This window comes from Grampus griseus, assembly GCF_964374135.1.
Source record: "Grampus griseus genome assembly, chromosome: 1".
Taxonomy (NCBI): Eukaryota; Metazoa; Chordata; class Mammalia; order Artiodactyla; family Delphinidae; genus Grampus; species Grampus griseus.
Genome location: NC_139017.1, coordinates 166,754,851 through 166,776,575, shown reverse-complemented (window position 1 = coordinate 166,776,575; position 21,725 = coordinate 166,754,851). Strand labels below are relative to the sequence as shown.

Below are 21,725 nucleotides of genomic sequence, written 5' to 3'. Positions count from 1 at the left end.
TGGTGGCTGATGCCCTTAGGAAGCTCCGAGATCACCCACCTTGTACAGGGGGCCATCGGGGCCTCCACTCTCGGCCTGCACCACCACATAGGCATGCAGAAAGTTGGATGCAATCATGTCCGGCACAAAGGGCGTGTTCTCGTCCTGGAAGACCACAGCCACGATGTCGTTCCCGATGTGCCGCTTCCGCTGCAACTGAGCACAGGGCCACAGCCTTCACCACCTGGCCGGGGGCCCGTGGAGTGTGGGGAGGGTGCCCGCAGAGGTGCAGGGGGCTTGGGGTAGGCAGAGGGCATGTCTAAGGAGTTGCTTCCTCCAAAAAAATGTGGTGAGAAACTTGTCTTAAAATTATTCTCGTTTTCTTGGAATCCTGTGACAGATGAGAAAACTGAGGCCAAGACAGAAGTGACTTGCAAGGCCCTACAGTGAATTAGGGGACTTGAACCCGGGGCTCTTGGTCCCCAGGCCCTACCTCTCACCCTCCTCCTGTCTAAATACCCCAAACATGGGCTCCTCTTGAACAAGTAAGTTCCACTCAATATATCTTTGTTGTTAAAATGAACAGAGAATCTATTAAAAGAAAATTAAAAGACATTAAAAACAAGGAATAAGCATTTCCATTTTTCTCACATGACCCCTGTATCCCCCTGTACCCCTGGAGTGGGGGCATGGGGAAATAAGGAGGACAGCCCTGCAGGAAGCTTAGGACAAGGTGACAAATTTCCAAGTTCAGCTCCAGGAACATGCCTTGCACTTCCTCATCACCAGGCCTTTGCAGAAGACGGAAGCCATTCTTTCCCCCAGAATGCTCCTCCTCCCTCTCCTACCTCCTTTGCCACCTAAAAGTCACTTTATCTTGAAAGCTTTGCCTGACTCCCACCTCTGCCCAGTCTAAGTGCCCCCATGTGACCTGACAATACCCTTCATTTCCTGTAAAAATACTCGCATTTACTGAGCTCCTGCTATGTACCAGATACTGTTCTAGCCACTCTGGGTGCATACCCTCGTTTATGCTCACCTATAAGGTAGGTGCATTATCCCCATTTCACAGACGTGGAAACTGAGGCTTTCACAACATCGTAGTAGCTTGTCACCCTGCCCCAACTAGAGGCCACAAGTTGGGGGACTAGATCATTTCCATCTCTCTATCCCAGGGCCCACTGAGTCTGGTGTGGTGGACACTGAATGGGTAGGTAAATGGGGGACAGGAGGACAGGTGGGAAGCAGGTGGGTGGGTGCCCAGGCTACCTGCTGGGCGTCCCCTTCTGTGTAGGGCAGCTTGGTGGACACGTGAAACATGATCTCCTTGTTGCGGAAGTTGCAGTACACAGACTCGGTTCCCGTCTGCCCGTGGGTCACGTCCAGGCCTCCTCGGAACCTGCCCCAGGCCCCCCAGGCCACGGCTCAGTCTCCAGCCCCAGCCAGGCCTCCACGGGGCCAGGACGGGGGCTCCCTCCCTGCCCAAGGGCATGGGTCGGATTATCCTCTGCTTGTCCCACCCCAATGCTCACCCCTTAAAGTCCTGCAGTTTGACCTTCTGGCCAAGGAATTCGAGGAACTCCACGAAGGCGGGGCTCTCCTCGTTGGTGCTGAAGAGTTCTTCCTCGGAGGTCTAGGGATGCACAGAGGGCAGAGGTCATCGAGCTGGGCCTCCTACCCCCACTCACACCCAGGAAGGCTGGAAAGGGGACCTCTGGCAGCCCCTGAGCTCCTGGGAAACTGAGTCCCTCGGCAGGTGCTCTCCTTGGCAAAGGTCTGAGGTCCCAGGTACGTGGCCAGATGTGTGGGGGGCAGGGAGGAGGAGGTGAGCACACCTGCCCAAGCTTCTGATAAATGACTCCGAACTTGAAGTTATTGCTGATGACATGCTCGTCGAAGGTGACAATGAGGCGGGAGGCCTGCGGGGACAGGACGATGGGTGAAACACGCTGCTTTTTCAAGTTGCCGTTTATTGCTCTATGTGCCAAGCGCTGTGCCAGGCACTCCACATGCATCCACTCATTTCCTCCTCAGAACAAGCCCGTGAGGGAGGCACTCCCGCGGACTGCATCTCACGGATGAAGACGCCGACATTCCGAGACCTTAAGGAACGGACTTGCTGAGGTCAACAGCTGGCAAATGGCAGAGCTGGGACTTGAACTCAGGTCTGTTGGATTCCAAAGGCTAAGCGCACGGCTCCTGAGTTCTGCTCATAAGCTCCCGCCCCTACTCTGCTCTAACACCCAACCTGTTCCCCGGCTCTTCTGTAAAGCCACCTCATCGTTCTAGGACAGGCCGAGTCCCCCCAGTGTGCTGTGGAGCCTTGGGCAAGTTCCCCTCCTCACCTTGGGCTTTCGGTAACTGAGAAGCAGGGCCTGATTTCTGAGGCCCCTTCCTTCAGGGGACCTTTCCTGGACCACCCGCCCTTCAGCGACCTCACCTCACTCTGGAATTCAGTCAGAGCCACAGGCTGTACGTGTCTTTCAGGGCCCACTTCTTTCCAGAAACCCCCTGGCTCACTGAAGACAGAAGTCCCTCCCCTTTATCCCACATTGTCACAGTGCCTCAAACCCAGCACCCAGCACCAGAGCTGGAAGTGCAGCTGCCGTCTGTGGGGCGGCACCTATGCAGGTGCCTGTGTTATTCTCTCTCCCCAGGTCCCCTCTGGGGTCAGAAGGCAAGACGAGTGGAGCCTAGGCTCAGGAGCACAGATTACCCTTAGGAGGGTCCCCAAATGGCACTGAGAGTTTCCAGAGGTAAGGAAGGCTCGCCTCCAAGGAGGACAGCACTAGGTTCAAATGCAGGCTTCCTTATCTGCTGTGCATCCTTGGGTAAGGCACCAACCCTTTCTGGGCCTCTGGTTCCTCTTCCACAAACTGGGGACTTCTTCGCAGGGTTATTGTGAGGTTTAAATGAGAGAACTTAGGAAAAATGCCCTGCACACAGCAGGTGCCCAATAAATGCTTGGCCCCGTAGTTATCCACCCACTCCCAGTGAGCAGGGCCCAGATCCAGCCATACCTTGGGGTAGAGCACAGGATAGAATCGATCCACATTCACGTCTTCACACACCAGCTGCGGGAGCAGATAAGGGAGGGCCTGAGGGTGGGGCCTCTCGGCCTCCCTGGCCAAGGTCTGGGGGGAGGACAGTGGAGGACAAAGAGGGGACAACCAAGGCTGAAGGAGGCCCACTGTCACTCAGAATGAGGTACAGAGAACTGGAGCCCCTGTCTCCAAAAGGTGCTCTAAAGAGTGCCCAAAGCACACAGCCAGCAAGTGGGTGGGCATCATGGGAACACGTGAGCAGCAGGACCCTGGAGACAGGCCACAGCAGGCAGGCCAGGATCTGGGGCTAAAGATGAGGGTGTGCAAAGGCGAGGCTGCAGCCCAGCTCTGTGCCCACCTGAGATATCCACGGGGGGCTCAGCATGAAGGATCAGAGGCCTCACCTTTGCCATCTGGACCACGTTGGGGAACTCAGTGAGGCAGGAGATGGGGATGACGTCATGGTATGTCCGGCACTTGGCCCTGGGAGGAGAAGACCCATGCTGAGGGGTGAGGCAGCGCGAAAGGGAGATGGGAGCCCCTCCACACCAAGTAAGACCACCAGAGAGGGCAGACCCCAGGGAGGTCCAGAGGTGATGAGGCGGTCAGGCCTGGCTTGGGCACTAACTTGCAGGGCAACCTCAGGCAAATCCCCGGCCCTCTCTGGGTAAAATAAGATGGGCTCTCAGGTTCTGAGAGTCACAGGTCCCCTCACCCCACCCTCACCTGAGCAGCAGACGCAGGTGTTCCTGGTCCCCGATGACATCATACTTGAGTGAGAAGACAAGGTGGCCCAGGGCGGTGTCCAGTGAGTAGTAATTAAAATGCTCCTGTGGTGGGAGGCAGGGGCCAGGGGAGAGGGTGAGGCTGAGCCTGAGGCTTCCAGAAACCAGACGAGAAAGCCAACTCACCCCCGGATGGGGGTCCTTCACCAAGCAGCAGGTGTCGGGGCTAACAGCACTGTCTGCCTCAGAGAGACCTGCATTCAAGTCCCAGCTCTACCACTGGCCAGCTGGGTAACCTGAGAAGGTCACCTCACCTTTCTGTGCCTCAGTTTCCTAGTCTATCAAATGGCAGTGAGGCCCACTGCCTTGTGGGAGGGTGGCAGGCACTGAAAGAGACAGTGCCCGGCGCAGAGTAGGTGTTCTCTGAACGTCTGTAGTGACCTTGGCTCTCTGGGTCTTCAGCAAAGTCAGGACCACATCTGTACCTGCATGGCTGTCTCCCAGCCCCCGCCCCTCTCAGAGCTGGGCACACAGGAGGTGCTCAATAAAAATATGGCAACTGACTGATTGGTTAACTGATTGCTCTGTGGCCCCTGAAGCCAGGGCCCATGAGAATCAGGAAATGAAACCTCTCATGAACACGCTGGCCGGCTGACCGAGCCGGTTCCTGCCCTCCTGCCTCACCTGGGGAAGACACAGGGTGGGGAAGAAATGCTCCCGAGGGCCCAGGGGAACTGCAGCAGGGATGGCACCCCCAGAGAGGAGCTGGCAGTCTGGCACCTCCAGGTGGGGAAGCCCCAGAGCCAAGAGCCGGAAGTGCCAGAAGATTTCACCCCGCCTGGCCCTGGGTTCCCCTGCCAGCCCGGCTCCTCAGCCACACCCACCCCAGGAGTCATCGTAGAAGGAAGCCCTGTTTAAATACAAACAGCTGTGCTCAAAGGATGGGAGGAAAAAGATGTAGGGGCCGGGGGACGTGCGCCACAAATCCAGAGCTCAGGGGCAGTCCGCGGGGACCTGGGGCAGAGTGACGGAAACCCCCAAAGGCTTGGCACTATCTGTGCAGAGGGAGTGGCAGGCACTTGGCAAGGAGGTCTGCACCGAAGTCTTGGGGTGCGGAGTTTCCCCGGACCCCCCTGGCTGGGCCCAGAGAAGCCCAAGGAGAGTGGGCTCAGGGTCCCAGTGGGTCAATGCCAAAGTCACCCTAACTTCCTCCCTCTGCCAGAACACGGCCCACTGCTTCCCCAGCACCCCACCTGGAGCCGGGAATGGCCCGGCCTCTCTGCCAGCCCCTGGGGCCCCTCCTCTCTGTGCTGCCAGCCTGACCTTGGCCATCATGCCTCCTCTAAGACCCCCCAACCTGTGCCTCTTCCAATCCTCCAGTGCCCAAGGCACCACCTTCATTCTATCACTCACCACTTCTTCAGCAAACTTTTCTGTGCACCAACTATATGCTAGGCCCACATAGTCCCCCAGGCCCCACCACCTGCCAGACCCAATTAAGAGCCTCTGGACAGTGGGTTCCGGGGATGCAGTTCTCTCTCCACCCACAGGTGGAATCCCCTGCCCTGTTCTGAGTTTGTCTCCAGGCAATGGCTCCTGCATCTGGGCCTGCTGGTTTAGTCTCAGTCAACCTGTCCCCCCACCTTAGCACCAATACCCACCAGCATCAGGCTAATGCCCTGGGCCCAGACTGAGCCCACACAGCTTCCCAACACCCCAAGGAGTCACCCCTCCTCCCAGCACCCACGAGTGCACGCACACACACTAGAAACGTGACCCCTCCCTTAGTGTATCTTAATGGAAGGTCAGCCAGAGCTATGTCCAGTTCCTAGCTCAGTAACTGTGTGAACTTAACCAAGTCGTTTTATCTCTCTGAGCCTCAGTTTCCTTTTCTGTAAAAATTAGGACGATCCTGATCTCACAGAGTAATTATGAAGATGTAATAATAACATCTAACGTTTACTGAGCACTTACTATGTGCCAAACATGGTTCTCGATGCCTTTATCATCCTCATTTCTACAGACGAGGAAACAGGCTCAGGAAGGTTAACGAACTTGCCCGAGGTCACACCATCAATAAACAGAAGAGTCAATAGGCGTCCCCAGGCCACGAGACTCCAGAGCCCACGCTACATGCCACCACCTCGTTTGTAAACTGACACAGAGACCGCACTCGGCATGGAACGTGGCACCTACAAGGTCCCAGCGTGTGACCTCCCCTCCAGCTCCCACAGCCTTGCCCAATAGCTCCTGCCTGGAACGCCGTTGTCATCGGGTGACACGAGGACAAGTCGTTACTGGGCAGGGTCCCGGCTCTGGGGCAGGTGGTGGGGCAGGGGTTGTACCAATCCAGGTCACACCATGGAATTACTGTCTTCCCACCTCAAGCTGCCTGAGGGCAGGGCCTGGGGCTGTTTTGTTTGCTGCTGTATACCTGGTGCCCAGAACAGGACCAGGCACACAGCTGGTGCTCATTATTTGTTCACCCTGACTGAGCCCTTTGTGCCGGACACTTTGGGCCGGACACCATTCTAAATGCCTCACAAACATCGTCACATTAAAGGCATGAGGTGGGTATCATCACCATCTCCGTTTTTACAGATGAAGAACCAGAGGCAGGGGCTTCCCTGGTGGCGCAGTGGTTAAGAATCTGCGTGCCAATGCAGGGGACACGGGTTCGAGCCCTGGTCCGGGAAGATCCCACATGCCACAGAGCAACTAAGCCCGTGTGCCACAACTACTGAGCCTGCGCTCTAGCGCTCACGAGCCACAACTACTGAGCCCACGTGCCACAACTACTGAAGTCCATGCACCTAGAGCCCATGCTCCACAAGAGAAGCCACCACAATGAGAAGCCCGTGCATCGCAACGAAGAGCAGCCTCCGCTTGCTGCAACTAGAGAAAGCCCACACGCAGCAATGAAGACCCAACGCAGCCAAAAGTAAATAAAATAAATAAATGTATTAAAAACAAAAAAACAGTCTCCCCATCTTAAAAGAAAGAAAGAAAGAAAGAAACAGAGGCACAGAGAGGGTAAGTGACTTGCCTGATGTCCCATGTAGTGACAGAGCCAGGATTCAAGCCCTGGTAGAGTCTCTGTTAACCACTATGCCGTAACACTGCCTTTTGCAATAAATGTTTGTTGACTGAATGAGTGAATCCACTACGCATGCTCCCTGGACTCTGCGACAGACAGCCAGGCCAGCCCACGGTTCCGCTCCCTCCCAGGCCCAGCGTCCCCCAGGGCTGGGCTGTGACCCACTCCCCAGCCAGCCCAGCCCCCCAACACCAGCGGGCCACACACCTTGCCAAGAAAGTGCTTGCGGTAGATGCGGGCGGTGGGGTTGCATTCCAGCTTCACCTTGGCCGTGGGTGACTGCAGCGGCTCTGTCTCCGGGATGCTGGTGATTTCGTGATTGGTGCCTTCAATCCAGTAGCCCCCAAACTGGGGCAGCAGGATGAGGGGGAAGGGCCCTTCTCGCCCCAGGACCTGAAGGAGGACACAGCTGAGAGCCACCCGCACTGCACGCCACTGGGGGCCCCAAGACACCCCCCATTTCAGACCTGGAGCCACTTCTGCCATGGCTAAGGAGTACTAGGGGACAGCCCAGAGCCTATGTGGGTCCCAGGGATCAAATCCACCTCCTTCATGGCACTTGCTCTAGCCCTTCTCCTCCCACTGCAGGCACAGACCCAGATGCACAGAGCCCCATGTCGCAGTCTCAAAGGATGGGAGTGTGGGGACAGGTAAAGCTGAGAGCATGACGTTGGCCGAGAGGCTGGCATATTTGGCTCAGAGGCCTAAGGGTTCACATGGGCTCTGAAGTCTTGGGCTTGTAAACTGAGTCTCCAACACCCCGAGCAAGGCCTGTGGTCAGGCTCTTGACAAGGAGGAGGACCCGGCTGTCCAGACTCCCCGAGGGAGTGCCTCCTGGGCTCGGGATGGAGATGGGCTCGGTGGGATCCGGTCGGTTACCTCGTGGACGCTCGGGTAGGGAATGTAGTCCTCCTCCGTCTGCAAAACACAAGCAGGGCAGAGGCCCAGCTGGGGTGGGGTCCTTACCCTTTACTTCCAGCCTCCCCAGAACACTTGCTGTTCAGGCAGCACCCCCGGGCTGGGGTTGCGGATGGGGCTGCTTCCTCATCTCCCCATCCCATGTGGGCTGACCCCACGAGGCAGGGACTGAGGCAGGCTTAGCTCACTGAGTGCTGGCAGCCTCTTCTGGGTCTCCTGCCTGGGGAAAAGGAGGCGCACTGCATCCCCAGAAGAGACCTCTGGACCAGTGGTTCTCAGTGCATCAGAATGGCCTGGAGGGCTCACTAAACTGATTGCTTTGCCCCACCCTCGGAGTTTCTTATGCAGTGCGTCTGGGTGGAGCCCAAGAATTTATATGCCAACAAGCTCCCAGGTGATGCCGATGCTTCTGGCCTGAGGACCACACTTTGAGAAGCCCTGTTCCAGACAAAGCATCAGCCTTGTGCCCATGAGCCCCACTTTAACCCTCATCCCTGTAGCCCTGGGTCCACTCCCCTAAGCCCAGCCACTGATATTCTTGGATTATCGGGGTCCCAAATCACCAACCATGGTACCGTGTACCTACCTGGAGGGGCTCTGCAGCTCCCACCCCAAGAAAATCCTGAGTCTAAAGAGCCTCCTCACGCCTCCTTTGGTCCCCAGCTTCCTGTTAGTCTCTTCATGAAGGCTGGGGGGTAACGAGGCTACCCCTCCCCATCTCTCCGTCTCTCCCCCTCCCCCTCAGCCGTCCCAGGCAGGAGCTACATGGAGAGGGGGAGCGTAAGCCTCCTGGGTCCTGGGTATGAGTCTTTCTGCCACTGCTGATCATAAGTGGCTTCAAGGAAAACCTTGTACGGCAGGCTATCGTGAGGGATGGGGCTTCGATTTTGCGATGGGGAAGCCTGGAGAGGCAGGGTGAGTTTACAGTGGTGCAGATGGGGTGAGGAGGAGCTGGAATGAAGGCCTACAGGCAGGGAGGGGTTCTCCACACCTTAGCCTCCTCGAGGGGAGGGGCTGGGTATACCCTGCTTCCCCCTTGGCCCCAGCACCAGCCCGCAGTAAGGCTACTTCACGAAAGGGGGGCGCAGATTCTCCTGGGCTGGCTGCTCGGCTGGGGCAGCACTTCCCCCACCCCTAGAGAGGGAGTCTGCCTCCCCCTTCCCGTCCCCTCCCATCCCCAAGCCCTTTGGAGAGCACTGCTCAGGAAGCCAAAGGCCCCCAGAAGGGTGGAGTGGTTCCAGATTCAGACCTACTTTGAGGGGTGGTGGGAAGGAGCATCGCTGTTCATCCATCCTGCTTCCCTGCAAAGAGAAGGCAGCACATCCCATCACCCCCTTCCCCTGCTGCTGGAAGCAGCACCCCTTCCAGGTAGATGGTGCTGTGGAGGTGCTCCCAGGGCAGGGCGCTGGCTGCCGGGTCACTCAGGCCTCTGCCGGGCTGGCCCTCCTGGAGGGAACGGGGGCTGCGGGAGGCTGGCAGCAGCAGGGAGGGCTCGGGGCTCTGGTCACTGCTGGGAGTGGGGGCAGGGCCAGCGTGCACGCTGGTGTGTGAGCTGGGGAGGGAGGCCGCTGCATCCACACAGATACGTGTTGTTGAGAGCGAGAGGGAGAGGGAGAGAGAAAGGAAGAGGGAGGGGGGAGAGAGAGGGGGAGGGAGAGAAGGAGGGGGAGAGGTGGAGATGGAAAGACTAAGAGAGGCAGGGAAACAGGAAGATGGCAGGAGACGGGGTTTGGAGGGTGACCCGATATCAGGAAAGCTCCTGAGGTTGGTTCAAGTCCCCCGGCCGCCTCCCAACACACACCCAAGCGAAAAACACAGACGAGGGCCTGGAAGACCAGGGCTGGGGGGCGGAGGATGGCCAGGGGTCAGGCAGAGGGGGCGGGGGCTGCCCAGTTCCTTAACACCTCCCCGGACCTGCAGCCCAGCCTCTGGTTGCCCTGTGCCCTGGCATCTGTCCCTCCCCCCCATTCCACACAGGGTCCTGCAGAGCCTGTGATGCCTCTTGGGAGATGGGGGATGGTATGTGTATGCGGGGTGGGTTGAGGCACTGACCCCAGCAACCTACACAGGGATGGGAGCTGGAGAGACGCAAGTGGGGCCTGCGCCCTGGGTCAGTCAGGCAGTTGGGCACTATCAGTCCCCATCCCCAGACAAAGGGCTCTGGACAGCACACTGCCAACATCTCCTCCTGGCACGGTCTGCGAGAGCTCCCGGCCCGTCCTCAGAGAGATGTAGGGCTGCAGACACAGCAAGGGCCCCCCGCCCCCAGTCCAGCCCCCTCTGTGGCTCCCCAGAACGGGCTCCAGAGCCCACCTCACCTGCATCTTTTCAATCATCTCAAACAGATCTGTGTTCTGCAACAGAGATGGAGAGAGCAGGTCAGCACCGGGGTAGCCCAGCTGATCCTGCAAGTCTCTGAGGAGTCTCCACCTGCCCCAGCCCTCCTGGTGCCCCAACTCTGACCAAACACCGTGGACCTGTCCAAGCAGCAAGAGGGAGTGGAAGGGACCAAACACCGTGGACCTGTCCAAGCAGCAAGAGGGAGTGCAAGGGACATCATAGGATGGGGCTCTGTGCCACTGACTGGCAGAGTTTGACCAACTGCCCAGAGAAGTCTGCCCAGAGTCCAGCACCCTCCCCAGGCAGCCCACCCCACTCAGTCCCCTTCCCCAAAGGAGGAGGCTGCTGCCTCAGACAAAGAAGGTCTTGACCTTTGGGGAGAGACACACCTCCCCCATGTCACTGCAAGACTGGCAGTGCCCGGATCGGCCCACGGACCCCTCCGAAGAGCCCCAGGTCCCAACTCCAGAGACGAGCCCAGCTGGGATCCTCAGGAGAGTCTGTGGTTCCACTCACCTCTGGAAGGAGGGCCCCATCCTCCCCCCCAAGCAGTGTGGGCTGGGCGTCTGTTGGGGGAGAGAATGCTGGGATGTCCCATTGGCCCAATACCTGTGTCTGAGTCCACACATTCCCCCTCCTCCCTCCTCCCTCCTCACACTCCAGCCAGCCTCTCCTGAGGCTAGCCCGGGCACACACAGGGTTAATCCGGGCATCTGCCAGCTGTGCTTGGCAGCTTCAGCCTCTCCAGCGCCAACTCCCTACGAGCCTTCCTGGAAGGCGGCATCCTTGCCGGCTGGCGGAGCTGGGGGCTGGGCCTGGGAAGCCCCCAGAGTCTCTAGGAGAGCGCCCCTCCCCCAGCACCTCCAAGTCCTCAGTTCAGTCGGCTCCTGCTGTCCAGTGGGGGCACTGCCTGAGCTCACACACACATGTGCTGTGGGGTTGTACACCAGGAAACACACACTCCCTCTCTATCTCTTTCTCTCTTGCTCAAACACACACAGGCCTGCACACCAATATTTAAACACAGTCTCACTGTACCAAAGAAAGCAAACACACAGAAACCCACATGCACAAACCCACCGGGTCTGTGCACATCAATTCTTACAGCTACACGCTAACACACAAATACACGTGTCAGTGTCCTACGTTACACAACAGCACATTCCCTCACACACTTACAGGTCTATGTCGCGTAAGAGCCGCACACACAAATGCAAACCCACCCCTATGCAGATCTGCGCAACTGCACCAGTAATTGCACACGAAGCTACACGAACGCCACAAAACTACTCTCACATCCACGTGCCGAGAGACAAAATAACATGCACTCGCAGACACAGGCAGGTGTGTTCATGGAAACTGAGCCACAGAGCCCCACTGCCATGCACAAGTTCACCCTTCCCCATCAGTCACACTCCCTGTATAACAGACATGACAGACTTGATCCCATAACATTAAATGAGTTTTGAGAAAAAGAAAAAGCATGCAGCAACTATGGAAGTGGTTAATCGCCAAGGATGAGGGGCATTGGTCTGAACCACACACACACACACACACACACACACACACACACACACTACACGGAGCTGTCTGTTAAAGATCACAAGACACAGACATCCCATGTGCACACTGTGAGGCCTGTCCACAGAGGCAAAACCCACCCTGTAAAATGCACAACAGGAGTCCACAGGAGATGGTGACCCATGGCCCCTGTGGCCACACCCAACACTTCTGAGCTTGGAAGACAATTCCACAGGCAATTAGAGCAGAGACCATAGACACACATCTGCAGTCCAGGTAGACAAACACGCCTGTCAGCCAACACCTTGCACAGCAGCAACATCAGCATCCGTGCCTGGGTGAACCACATAACCTCAGCCCAGCACAGTCCCAGCACCAGTGATACAGGTGCACTGATGTCCCCCAGAATACCCCACTCAGGGTAACATGGCCTTACATGGCCAGAAACAACGCACTGGGAGTCACAGCCACATAAACACTGACACATGGTACTGTCACCCAGAGCGCACACACAGCAACAAGTGATACCCACAGATACAGCCTCACTAGTGCATCAGACGCTCTGACACATGGAAGGCTGTGAGTGAAGTGCCCCAGGGCACCAAGCAAAGTTACACTGTGACATTCAGACCCTTCCTAAAGGGGGAAGGGGATGGATGAAGTGGTCCCAAGGCTAGCGCCCACACACACACATCCACACACACGCACACACACATCCACACACACACAGAGTGCCCCCGCAGCCCAGAGCCACAGTGCAACCACGAGCACTCTGTTCCGAAGGCAGCTGCAGAAAGAGCTCAAGGCCTGGGACCCCAGGGCAGGGGTGTGCCCTGTGGCCTCGATGGCCGTGTGTCAGCCCAGAAGCTAACACACCCTCCATGACGGAGCCTCGCACACCCGCCCTGACTGGGGCAGAGCCTGCCGGGCTCCGAAGAAGTTGGGCTGATCCGTCTCCCGCAGACCCCCTCGGCCAGGCCGCCTTCGCCCTGGTCCTCACCTGCCAGCCGGCCCCAGAGGGCAGTGATCCCCTCCGATGACGGCCCGGGGGCTCCAGGGGCCGCGGCTGCGCCATCCTGAGCTCGGCCCGGCCCCGGCCCCCACCCCGGCAGCGCTTTAGCTGACCCAGCCGGCTCCGGCCCGCGCGAGCCCCGGCCCGGGCCCCGCAGCGCCGAGCTCCGCGCTCCCGGCTTCGGGCTCCCGCGGCGCGCTGCCTGCGCTGGGCTCGCCGGGCTGCCGGGCCCTGAGGGGGCGGGGCGCCAGGTACGGGCAGCGCGGGGACCGGGGCGGGGCTTCGGGGATCCGGGGCGGGGACACAGGAGGCCCCGCCCCGGACACTGCGCCTGCGCGCTCTTGCTAGCGCGTTGGGAGCTTTCGGCGCGGGCCCTTGGGCCCCGAGGCTCTTCAGCGCACCCATAGCGTGCGTCCTCTACCTTCCCAAACTCTGGGTACCACGCCTTAGGGCCTCAGGGATGGGCTTCTTGGGCTGGGCTTTGAAGTCGGGGAGGAAGTGGCGGGGGTTGGGGCGGTTACCTTGGAGACAGAGGGCTTTTCTTGAGCATCTACTTAATGTTGGACCCTTTGCAAGTCTTATCCTCGCCCCACAACTCAAGAGGTACGAGTGTCATCCCCATTTTACAGAAGAGAAAACTGATTCCAAGAGATAAAATATCATGCTGAAGATCACGCAGCTTGGAAAAGGCAGAACTAGGAATCCAGGGAAAGGCTTGGAGCTCTCTCCCCTCCCACCTCCTCACCTCCACCCTCCTCTAATGCCTGCCAGTGGCTGACCTGTACCCTCCCCTCCCCAGGCCCCATGCCCATACCTGTCCCTAACTGCCCCTGATCCTGGGAGAGGGAGGGAACAGGGCCTGCCAAGGACCCACACATGGAGAAGACTTAAGCATATGTAGGTTCTAGCTCTGGCCTTGCTACAACTTGCTGAGTAGACCTGAGTGAGTCCCTGCCACCTCTGTAGGCCTCAGGTTCCCCATCTGTAAAATATAAGGCCTCTGAAAGCCCTTCCAGCTGATCCTGCACTGTGTCTGCCACTGTACAGTGGGGGGCAGGGCCTCAGCATCCCCTCCCGAGACAGATGCTGGGAAAGCAGCAATTGCTTCCTGAGCTGTGGCCAAGTCAACACCAGCTGCTTCAGACCCTGCGGGACAGGGCTGCCCACCAGCTCAGTGCCCAACCTCTCTTCAGCTTCCTGAAGGAGCTGTTGGCAGCTACCCACCACTCTCCATCTCCAGGGCCAAGGCCTCCTGGAAGGAACGCACCGCACCTTTCTTTCCCCCAGACCTGGCCCTGGGTCAAGCTGGAGCCCAGGAAGCTGGTGGGAACTCTGGAGATGTGTATTCCAGACACAGTGTAGCTTTGTTTTTAATAATTAACAGCAGCAAATATTGATTCACGCAGGCACTTCCAGGCCTGAGCGCTTCCGGGCACCCATCGAAATGCAGCCAGAGAAACATTCATTCCCACACTGGGAGGAGGCAAGAGCTGCTCGCATCACCGGAGACATCTGTGTGCCAGGAGTGGAGGGTGTGCACATGTGTGCATGCAGCTGTGTAGATGTGTGTGACTGAGATCAGATGGGGACATCCTGGGTGTGCATATTTGTGTTTGTACATGTGTATCTGTATATACATGCATGCGTACATGTGCGAGTCTCTGAATGCATCTGCAGACATGTGAATGCACCCATGTATGTAGGTGTGGGTAGGCTGTGTATGTACATGTGTGCAGATTTCTAAATCCTCAAGCAGAAAAAATCCTACAGCAGGGCAGGGTAGGAGGGTCTTGGATAGCTCAGTGTCTATACAAATGCGGCTTCCCAGTGAGAGGGGGATGTCCTTTCTGGGTGTTCTGTCCTGCCCTGGGAACGTAATGATGCTGATAATAGTTCAGCTTCCTAATTTGAACTTTCCAAAATTACTTTCACAGTCATCCCCCAACTGCAAGCTGGCAAGGTGGGTAGAAGAGAAACTGCCACCTCTATATCACAGATCAGAACTGAGGCCCACAGAGGGGCAGGGGTGTGCCCACTGGCACAGGGAGGTCAACTGCCCCTCACACTGGCTCCACCATCAACATTATAAACGTGTGCAGAGCTGGGGGAGGGGGAGTGGAGAATGTGTCACAGACCTGGGACCCCTCAGCCCCACCACTGGTTTGCTGGGGACCCAGTCTCTCTGGGCCCTGGTTTCCTTTGCTGTCAAAGGAGTACGATGTACAGACTGTGTCTTGATTCTGGGGTTGGGGCGGGCTGTTGGGATGGGGCAGTTTGGAGCCCGCAGCCGGCTGGGCTGTATTGGCACAAATGGAGGCTTCTAGCCAAACTGGGAAGAGGGGAGGTAGCTCAGAGCTAATCTGAGAAGGCCAGCCCCAGGCTGGCCAAGCAGGCAGGACTCAGGGAGATGGGCTCTTCTAACCCTCATTTTTCCAACAGGAACACTGAGGCCCAGGAAGGGGAAGTGAACCCAGGCCTCCTACTGGATGCTTACGGGGAGAGGGACTGGGAGACTCACTTCTGAGCCCAGCTGCCATGGAGTCGCTCCCTACTTGCCAGGTCCCAGGATCCACATGGCCCAGTCTTGGGCTGTCGCCCAGGCACAGACAACAGGAGAGGATCTCAAGAACCCCTTGATACGATCCCTAGGACTCGCTGCACTTGGACCCCCTTGGAGGTGGTGATCCAAAAGTACACCATTCCTTGGACATGTGCCCTCCTGGCCTAGAAGAAGTATATGGCCCTTGTTCCAGGTCAGAGCACTGGGAAAGGAGCTTGGCAGATCCTGCCTCTGCTATTTCCCGGCTGTGTGACCTTGGGAAAACCACTTCCCCTCTCTGAGCATCTGGATCCTCATCTGGAGAATGCCTACCACCAAGGTTTGATGGAAGGACCAAGAGGCATGATATCTGTGGACGTGCTTTAGAAACTGAAAAGTGTACTACGAAAGTGACAGCTTATTACCCTCTGCATTAGAGATGCCACCAGACTAGGCACTCTGGTCAGATAACATGAGTTCTGGTCCTAGACCCATCACATCCTACCTGTGTGTCTTTGAGCAAGTAACCTAACCTCTCTGAGCCTCGATTTCTCATCTGCAAAATGGAACTAATAACAGTACTAATATAAGTACATAGTAGTTAGAGTTTGAGAATGAAATGAGATACTGCACGTAAAGCATTAAGTACCCACCTGGCACATAGGAAATCTCAATAAATGCTAGTGGTTATTACTGGTATTTGACACCCTGTATAAGTTGTTTAGTTATTTATCTCCTAACTGGACTATGGCTCCCTGAGGGCAGGGTCTGTGTCAAATTGATTTCTGGCACCTCAGTGCCCAACACAAAGTTGACCCAGGTCAGGTGCTGGGCAAACATTTGATTTTGATGATAACAACAAGAATAGCCTCATTTATAGGGAGCTTACTCTGTGCCAGATATTGTGCACAGAGTGTTTTATCATCACTTTTCACACTTGACCCCACTTCAGAGGGCGACCTCTCACAGTAGCCTGTGAAGTGGGGTATTATCATTATACCTGATTTACAGATGAGGAAACTGATGGTGACGTTGATAACGAATATAAGGAAGAATAGCTGTTTGGCCAGTTTATTCCCAGTTGTTTTGCCCCCAACAGTGCTACAGACCCTGGTTCAACTTCTGAGACTGTACCAGGCCCACCCAGGGGTGAGGAGTTGTATACCCTTGGGGGGGGCTAAACCCCAAGCAGCATCTACCCAAACATTTACTTCTGCACAGCAGTCATTCCTAGGTATCTCTTGGCCCTGGGTCGGGGCGGGGGGGGGTGTCTCCAGACCAGGGGCCGTGGGGAGACGGGCACTTACCTTAGGGTGGAGTGAAGCAGTCTGGGAGGGAGCTAAGTCCACTCGTGGCAGGTCTAGTGCCTGAGGGAAGGGCTGGTTCTGCCCATCACTCCTCCTGAAAGAGAAAAAGAGTCTGAGGTCAGGGAGGGCCCCAAGTTGGGAGATTTGTGAACTTTGGGAGGGAGAGTCACTCTCAGAGTTGGGGGACATTAAGGGGGACAGATTTCACAGAGGAGGGGGTCCTGGGTTCCCCAGGAGGCAGGAGAGGAAGGGCTTCCTGAGCGGGGCTGCCAAACAGGCTCTCCTTCCCCAGGGATCAGAGCTGTAGACAGGGTCTCACTTCCAGCTCTCCATTAGGCCTCCCTAACCTGTACTCCAGCCAAGAGGATGTCCACAGCCCATTCTGAAGATGGGCAGACTGAGGCAGGGGGGCAGTGAGGGTTGCTGTAGAGGGCTGAGCCCTGACTTCTGGACTAAGCAAGGTAGCCCAGCCTCTATGCACCTCTCCCTGAGCCTTTAGGGACAGAGTAGCCTTAAGGCTGAGAGGCCACCTGGGCCACTGCTATTATTAATGACAATAACACTAACGGACACTCATTGGGCCGACTATGTGCCAGGTCCCGTGCCAAGCCCCTCCTTCCAGGCCTGAGGGCACAGACTCATCACCACACTGGCATTCCCACTTTACGGATGAGGACGCAGAGGCACGCAGAGGTCACACAGCGGGTCAGCAGCAGAGCAGCATCTGAGTGGCGCTTGACTGACACCAAGCCCAGACTCTTTGCCCACACCCACGGCCTTCCCTGAGGAAAGGAAGCAGGTCTGGTGAGGGTGAAGTCAGCTCCTATTACCCTAGAAAGTCTGCCGAGGAGGCTCATTCTGGGGCCGGGGAGAGGAAGTGCCCAGTGGTTCCTGGGACCCAGGTGGCCCAGGGCTGGGCAAGCAGTCCTGGCTTCCACCCACCACCTAGGGCCACCCTGACGTGGCTGCACCCCCGCCCCAGTCCCTCGAAGGCTGGTCCTGAGAGGGTGAGTCATTCAGGCCACGGCCAGCTTGAGTCAGGTGGAGCTGGGACTGCCACACCCCAAGAGGGGAAGGGCCTGTGGGAACCTGGCCCAGGAAGGAGACGCTGAGGAAGCTCTGAGCCCCCTTGCTGGCTCCCCTGGGCCCAGCTACTCAGGGAGAAACAGCTCAGAGGAACTGTCCATAGCCCTGCCGCAGGCACCAGCTGCCTCTCCACCTCCCAGGGGGACTAGCACCTTAAAAGGGGGTCCTGAACTGGGGAGTGCTTGACCCAGAGGATAGACATGGTGGCAGTGACATTTCAGGCCTGTGGCATCGTTGTAGGGGAGATATTCCCAGGCACTTAACTGTTGTGTGACCTTAAATCAGTGACACACCCCTCTCAGCCTCAGTTTCCAGAAAAAATTCATCATAGAGCCTGGGCAGCTAGAAGCTATTCACTCAATGAATTCTCTGGTATTCATGCATTCATGGGAAACTCTGGCTCCCCATGGTAGGGTCTCATTAAGTATTTGTTAAATGGATGAGTGAGTGAATGAATGAATGTTGGCAGTGGGAAGGCATTAAAGGTCTGTGAGCAAAACAATGGCCTAAACACAGGTTTCTGCAGATTACAAGGTACAGTGACGCGGGGAGAGACTGGGGAAGGAGGAGTGGAGAGAGGCCCATAGAAATAGTCTGGGCAAATTCCACTGAGGCTGCCATGGGGACCCTTGAGACCGACTATGTGCCTGGAACTGTGTCAGGCATATTACACCTTCACTACTGTGCTGGGAGGCTGGCATTATTCTTCCCCTTTTTTACAGATGGAGAAACTAAAGCTCAGAGACATGAAGCCACTTCCCCTAGCAAGTGGGTGACAGGGTCAGAATTTAAAGCCAAGCCCTTGACACAGCCAGGTCAGCACGGAGAGCGGAGATTGTCCAAAGTCCAGGAAGCCCTGGAGTTGAAGCCCAGGTGAAGCTGGGTCCCCTTGATGGCAGCGATCACTGTCTCGGTGGCCCTGGCTGCCGAGTGGAGGTTTTTGCCCATGATAGAGCTATTCGGGTGCTGTCCTTCTGTCTGTCCCTTCTCATACCCCAAGGCTCAGGCTGTGGCCACTGCAGGTCAGCCTGGCAGCAGCTCCCCAACACGCTCCCCTTCCAGAACACGTCTCCGTTTCCCTGTGTCCAGGTGCCCCCTCATGCAGGACTGCTCACGTAGGCACAGGACTCGGTAGGTCTCTCAAGACAAGGGGGCTCTTGCTTCTGTTGGAGTGCTGCCCAAGGCCCTCAGCTCTCCAGTTCCTGGCTGTCCAGAGTCTGCCCCTCACAGGCAACCCCTCCACCTCAAAGGTCATTGCTGAGGCCCTAAGGGGCAGGGGAAGCGAGGGGCTCCAGGATGAGAATAGCGCAGAAATCGGAGGCCCTGGGTCCTGCCTGCCCCAATCCATCCCAGCTCTGCAGGGATAGAAGGACAATAATGACAAAAGCCACAGCCTCCCTGTGCCTTCCATGAGTTTTCTTAATCCTCACAGCGCCCCAGTGAGGCAGGTGCTCAAAATCTACCTGCTTTACACACGAGGAAACTGAGGCTCAGAAAGGTATATTAACTTGCCCAAGGTCGCACGGTTAATGAGGCAGAGCAGGCAATTGAGCCCAGGTTTGTCACTCCAGAGCCAAAGATCTGAACTTCAGAGCATGGGCAGCCAGCCCTGTGGACCCAGCACGTCACATCAGGGAAGTAATAATAACAGTAACTGGGCTTCCCTGGTGGCACAGTGGTTGAGAGTCTGCCTGCCGATGCAGACCGGGTTCGTGTCCCGGTCCGGGAAGATCCCACATGCCGCGGAGCGGCTGGGCCTGTGAGCCATGGCCGCTGAGCCTGGGCGTCCGGAGCCTGTGCTCCGCAACGGGAGAGGCCACGGCAGTGAGAGGCCCGCGTACCTCAAAAAAAAAAAAAATAATAATAACAGTAACAACAGCAAGGGCAGCCAACCCTGATGCAGGATGTACCGCGTGCAGACCCTGAGCGAATGGCTTCACTTGTATTACCTCATTTAATTCTGTTCAGAGGAGGGAACTAAGACACAGAGGTTAAGCAACGTGTCCAAGGTCACGCTGATAGTGAAATACAGAGGCTGTGAACCTCCAGCCGTCGGATCTAGACGCTGCCCTGATGTTACACTATTATCTCTTAGAAGAGAGTAGCTGCTCACTCAGGGCTTCTGAAGAAATGAATAAACTCAGGTTCTTGCCTCCCCCCCTCCCCCCTCCCCTCCTGATGCCTCCTCTTCCTCGTCTTAGCCTTCCTCACCTCTCCCCCACCTCTCCCCCACCTTTCTAGCCCCCCATGCACTCTCCTCTGCCTCTGGTCTCCGCAGACCTCCCCCTATTTGGTTATTTTCCTCCCTCTCATGAACTTGAATCTCTCTTTCTCTCCTATCCCACCCTTGTCTCCTCCCGACCTCCATCCTTCCGTTCACACAGGGGCCTCCCAAGTCTCTGCCCGCTCCCCATTTCTCTGGAAACCTTCCTGACCCTAGGGCCTGGCTCAGCTTAAAATGCTTTGCCTTCTTCCTGCACACGCAGCAGCTGGGACATGGGGAACTCTCCCCACTTTTCCGTTCCCCTGGCCAGGACCGTAGTCATAGCTGCACTGCACTCTACAGTTTACATAGACATTGTCTCATTCAATCACCATGGCAGTTTTGTGAGCTTGGATTATTATCAGCCTTTTTCCAGATAAGAAAACTGAGGCTGAGAGAGGTTAAGTGACAAGCCCAAGGTCACTCCAGGGAAAGGGCAGTGCCGGGGTTGCACTCTAGCCCAGGGTTCTTCTACTACATGCATCACAGCCGCTCTCAACCCAGGCCCTCAGTCCTGTCACCCAGCCCCCAGCGGCCTCCCCATCACAGCCCCAGGTTCCTGCCGCCACCGCCAAGCATCTTCTCTAGGTCCAGCTCCAATGCTGCCCTGTCTGGCCTGGACACCTGCCTGTAGGTACAGGACACCTGGACACAGGAATAGGCGGCAGCCAGAAAGGAGGTGACTTGCCCAAGGTCACACAGAAAGCCAGAGCCCACCTGGAGTCTGGGCCAGCCACATTCCAGGGTCACCTTCCGGCCCTGCAGGTGTGTGGCCACCAGCCATCTGGCCCTAGCTCCCCTCCCTCTTGGAGTGCCCATCTCTTCCAGGGAAAGGGTGCAGCGGGGTGTGTGGGGAGGGACCCAGTGGCCCAGCTCCTGAGTGGGATGGGCCAGGCCGGAAGCTGCTGCAGACAGCTCCCGGTAACTTGGCAACTGTCACTGCACCTCCTCCCCCTCCCTTATCTCCATGTTGAGGTAACAGTAATAATTGCAGTGTCGTGAGTGCAGCTTTTTCTACTTTTCAAAAGCCCTCTTTATCTGCTCACTCCTGGAAGTCTCACCGGAACTGGAGCGGGAGATAAGGCAGTCGCTATCCCAGAAGGGTAAACTGAGGCTCAGAGAGGATAAACAACCAACTTGAAGTTACCCAGCAAGGCGGGAGCAGATTAGGAACTAGAACCAGGCCACCACCGGTCCAGGGCCACAGATGCTGCGCTGGGGTGGGGGGCCTCTCAGGGGGGTGTCCACACTCTGCAAAACTGCAGGTCAGACCCAGGTGTGATTGGGGAGAAAGGGAAGACGGAGGACAGGTGACCAGATGCCTCCCTGGGTTGCTTCCCACCTGTTAACCAGCTGGAGAGTTGGTGGGAGGGTCCTGTCTTTTATCTGCAAAATGAGAGACAATGTACCCACCTCCTAAGCCACGGATTACAGTAAGCAAGTAAGCCCAGTAGAAGTGTTTGCCATTATTATTATTATTATTAGCCGCTCTCCCAGAGAACCCACCCTTTCAGGGCACCAGAGGGGTGGCTGAGCTATCCTGCGAGTAGGACTTGGCCCTTTGGCCATTCCGAGAGAGCTGCCCTGAACGGAGGCCCCCAGGTGGGTCTGACCCCTGCTGAGTCTCCCAGCCTCATCCCCCGCCCCCACCCGCCGCTTCCTGCCCTAACCTGGCTGGGCTGCAGGCAGCTTTCCAAACGCGCTGTTTCCCAGGGCTGAGCCTCTGCACAGGCTTTGCCCTTTGCTGGGAGCTCCTTTTTCCTTCTTTTCTCCCCGGTAAACCATTCATGCTTTAAAATGCAATTGAAACAGGTGAAACTCTGGTGGCCAGAGCAGGTGACACATGACCACCAAGGCAGGAGTCCTGTGACGGGGAGCAGGGTAGCCGGGCAGG

General features: G+C 57.0%; 1 protein-coding gene across 1 annotated transcript in view; it reads right to left on the bottom strand.

Annotated features, from left to right (window-relative positions):
• The window catches only part of RAP1GAP (RAP1 GTPase activating protein), a gene marked incomplete at its 5' end in the record, with an annotated part of 50,281 nt that overhangs the window by 11,942 nt on the left and 16,614 nt on the right, over positions 1–21,725 (bottom strand). The window contains 12 exons of the mRNA XM_082661793.1: positions 40–195; positions 1,249–1,378; positions 1,512–1,612; positions 1,815–1,898; positions 3,000–3,053; positions 3,428–3,506; positions 3,750–3,853; positions 7,053–7,238; positions 7,725–7,763; positions 9,017–9,064; positions 10,082–10,117; positions 16,483–16,576. Of these exons, the coding sequence (XP_082517919.1) occupies positions 40–195; positions 1,249–1,378; positions 1,512–1,612; positions 1,815–1,898; positions 3,000–3,053; positions 3,428–3,506; positions 3,750–3,853; positions 7,053–7,238; positions 7,725–7,763; positions 9,017–9,064; positions 10,082–10,117; positions 16,483–16,576 (1,111 nt within the window). The remainder of the gene's footprint in view (positions 1–39; positions 196–1,248; positions 1,379–1,511; positions 1,613–1,814; positions 1,899–2,999; positions 3,054–3,427; positions 3,507–3,749; positions 3,854–7,052; positions 7,239–7,724; positions 7,764–9,016; positions 9,065–10,081; positions 10,118–16,482; positions 16,577–21,725) is intronic.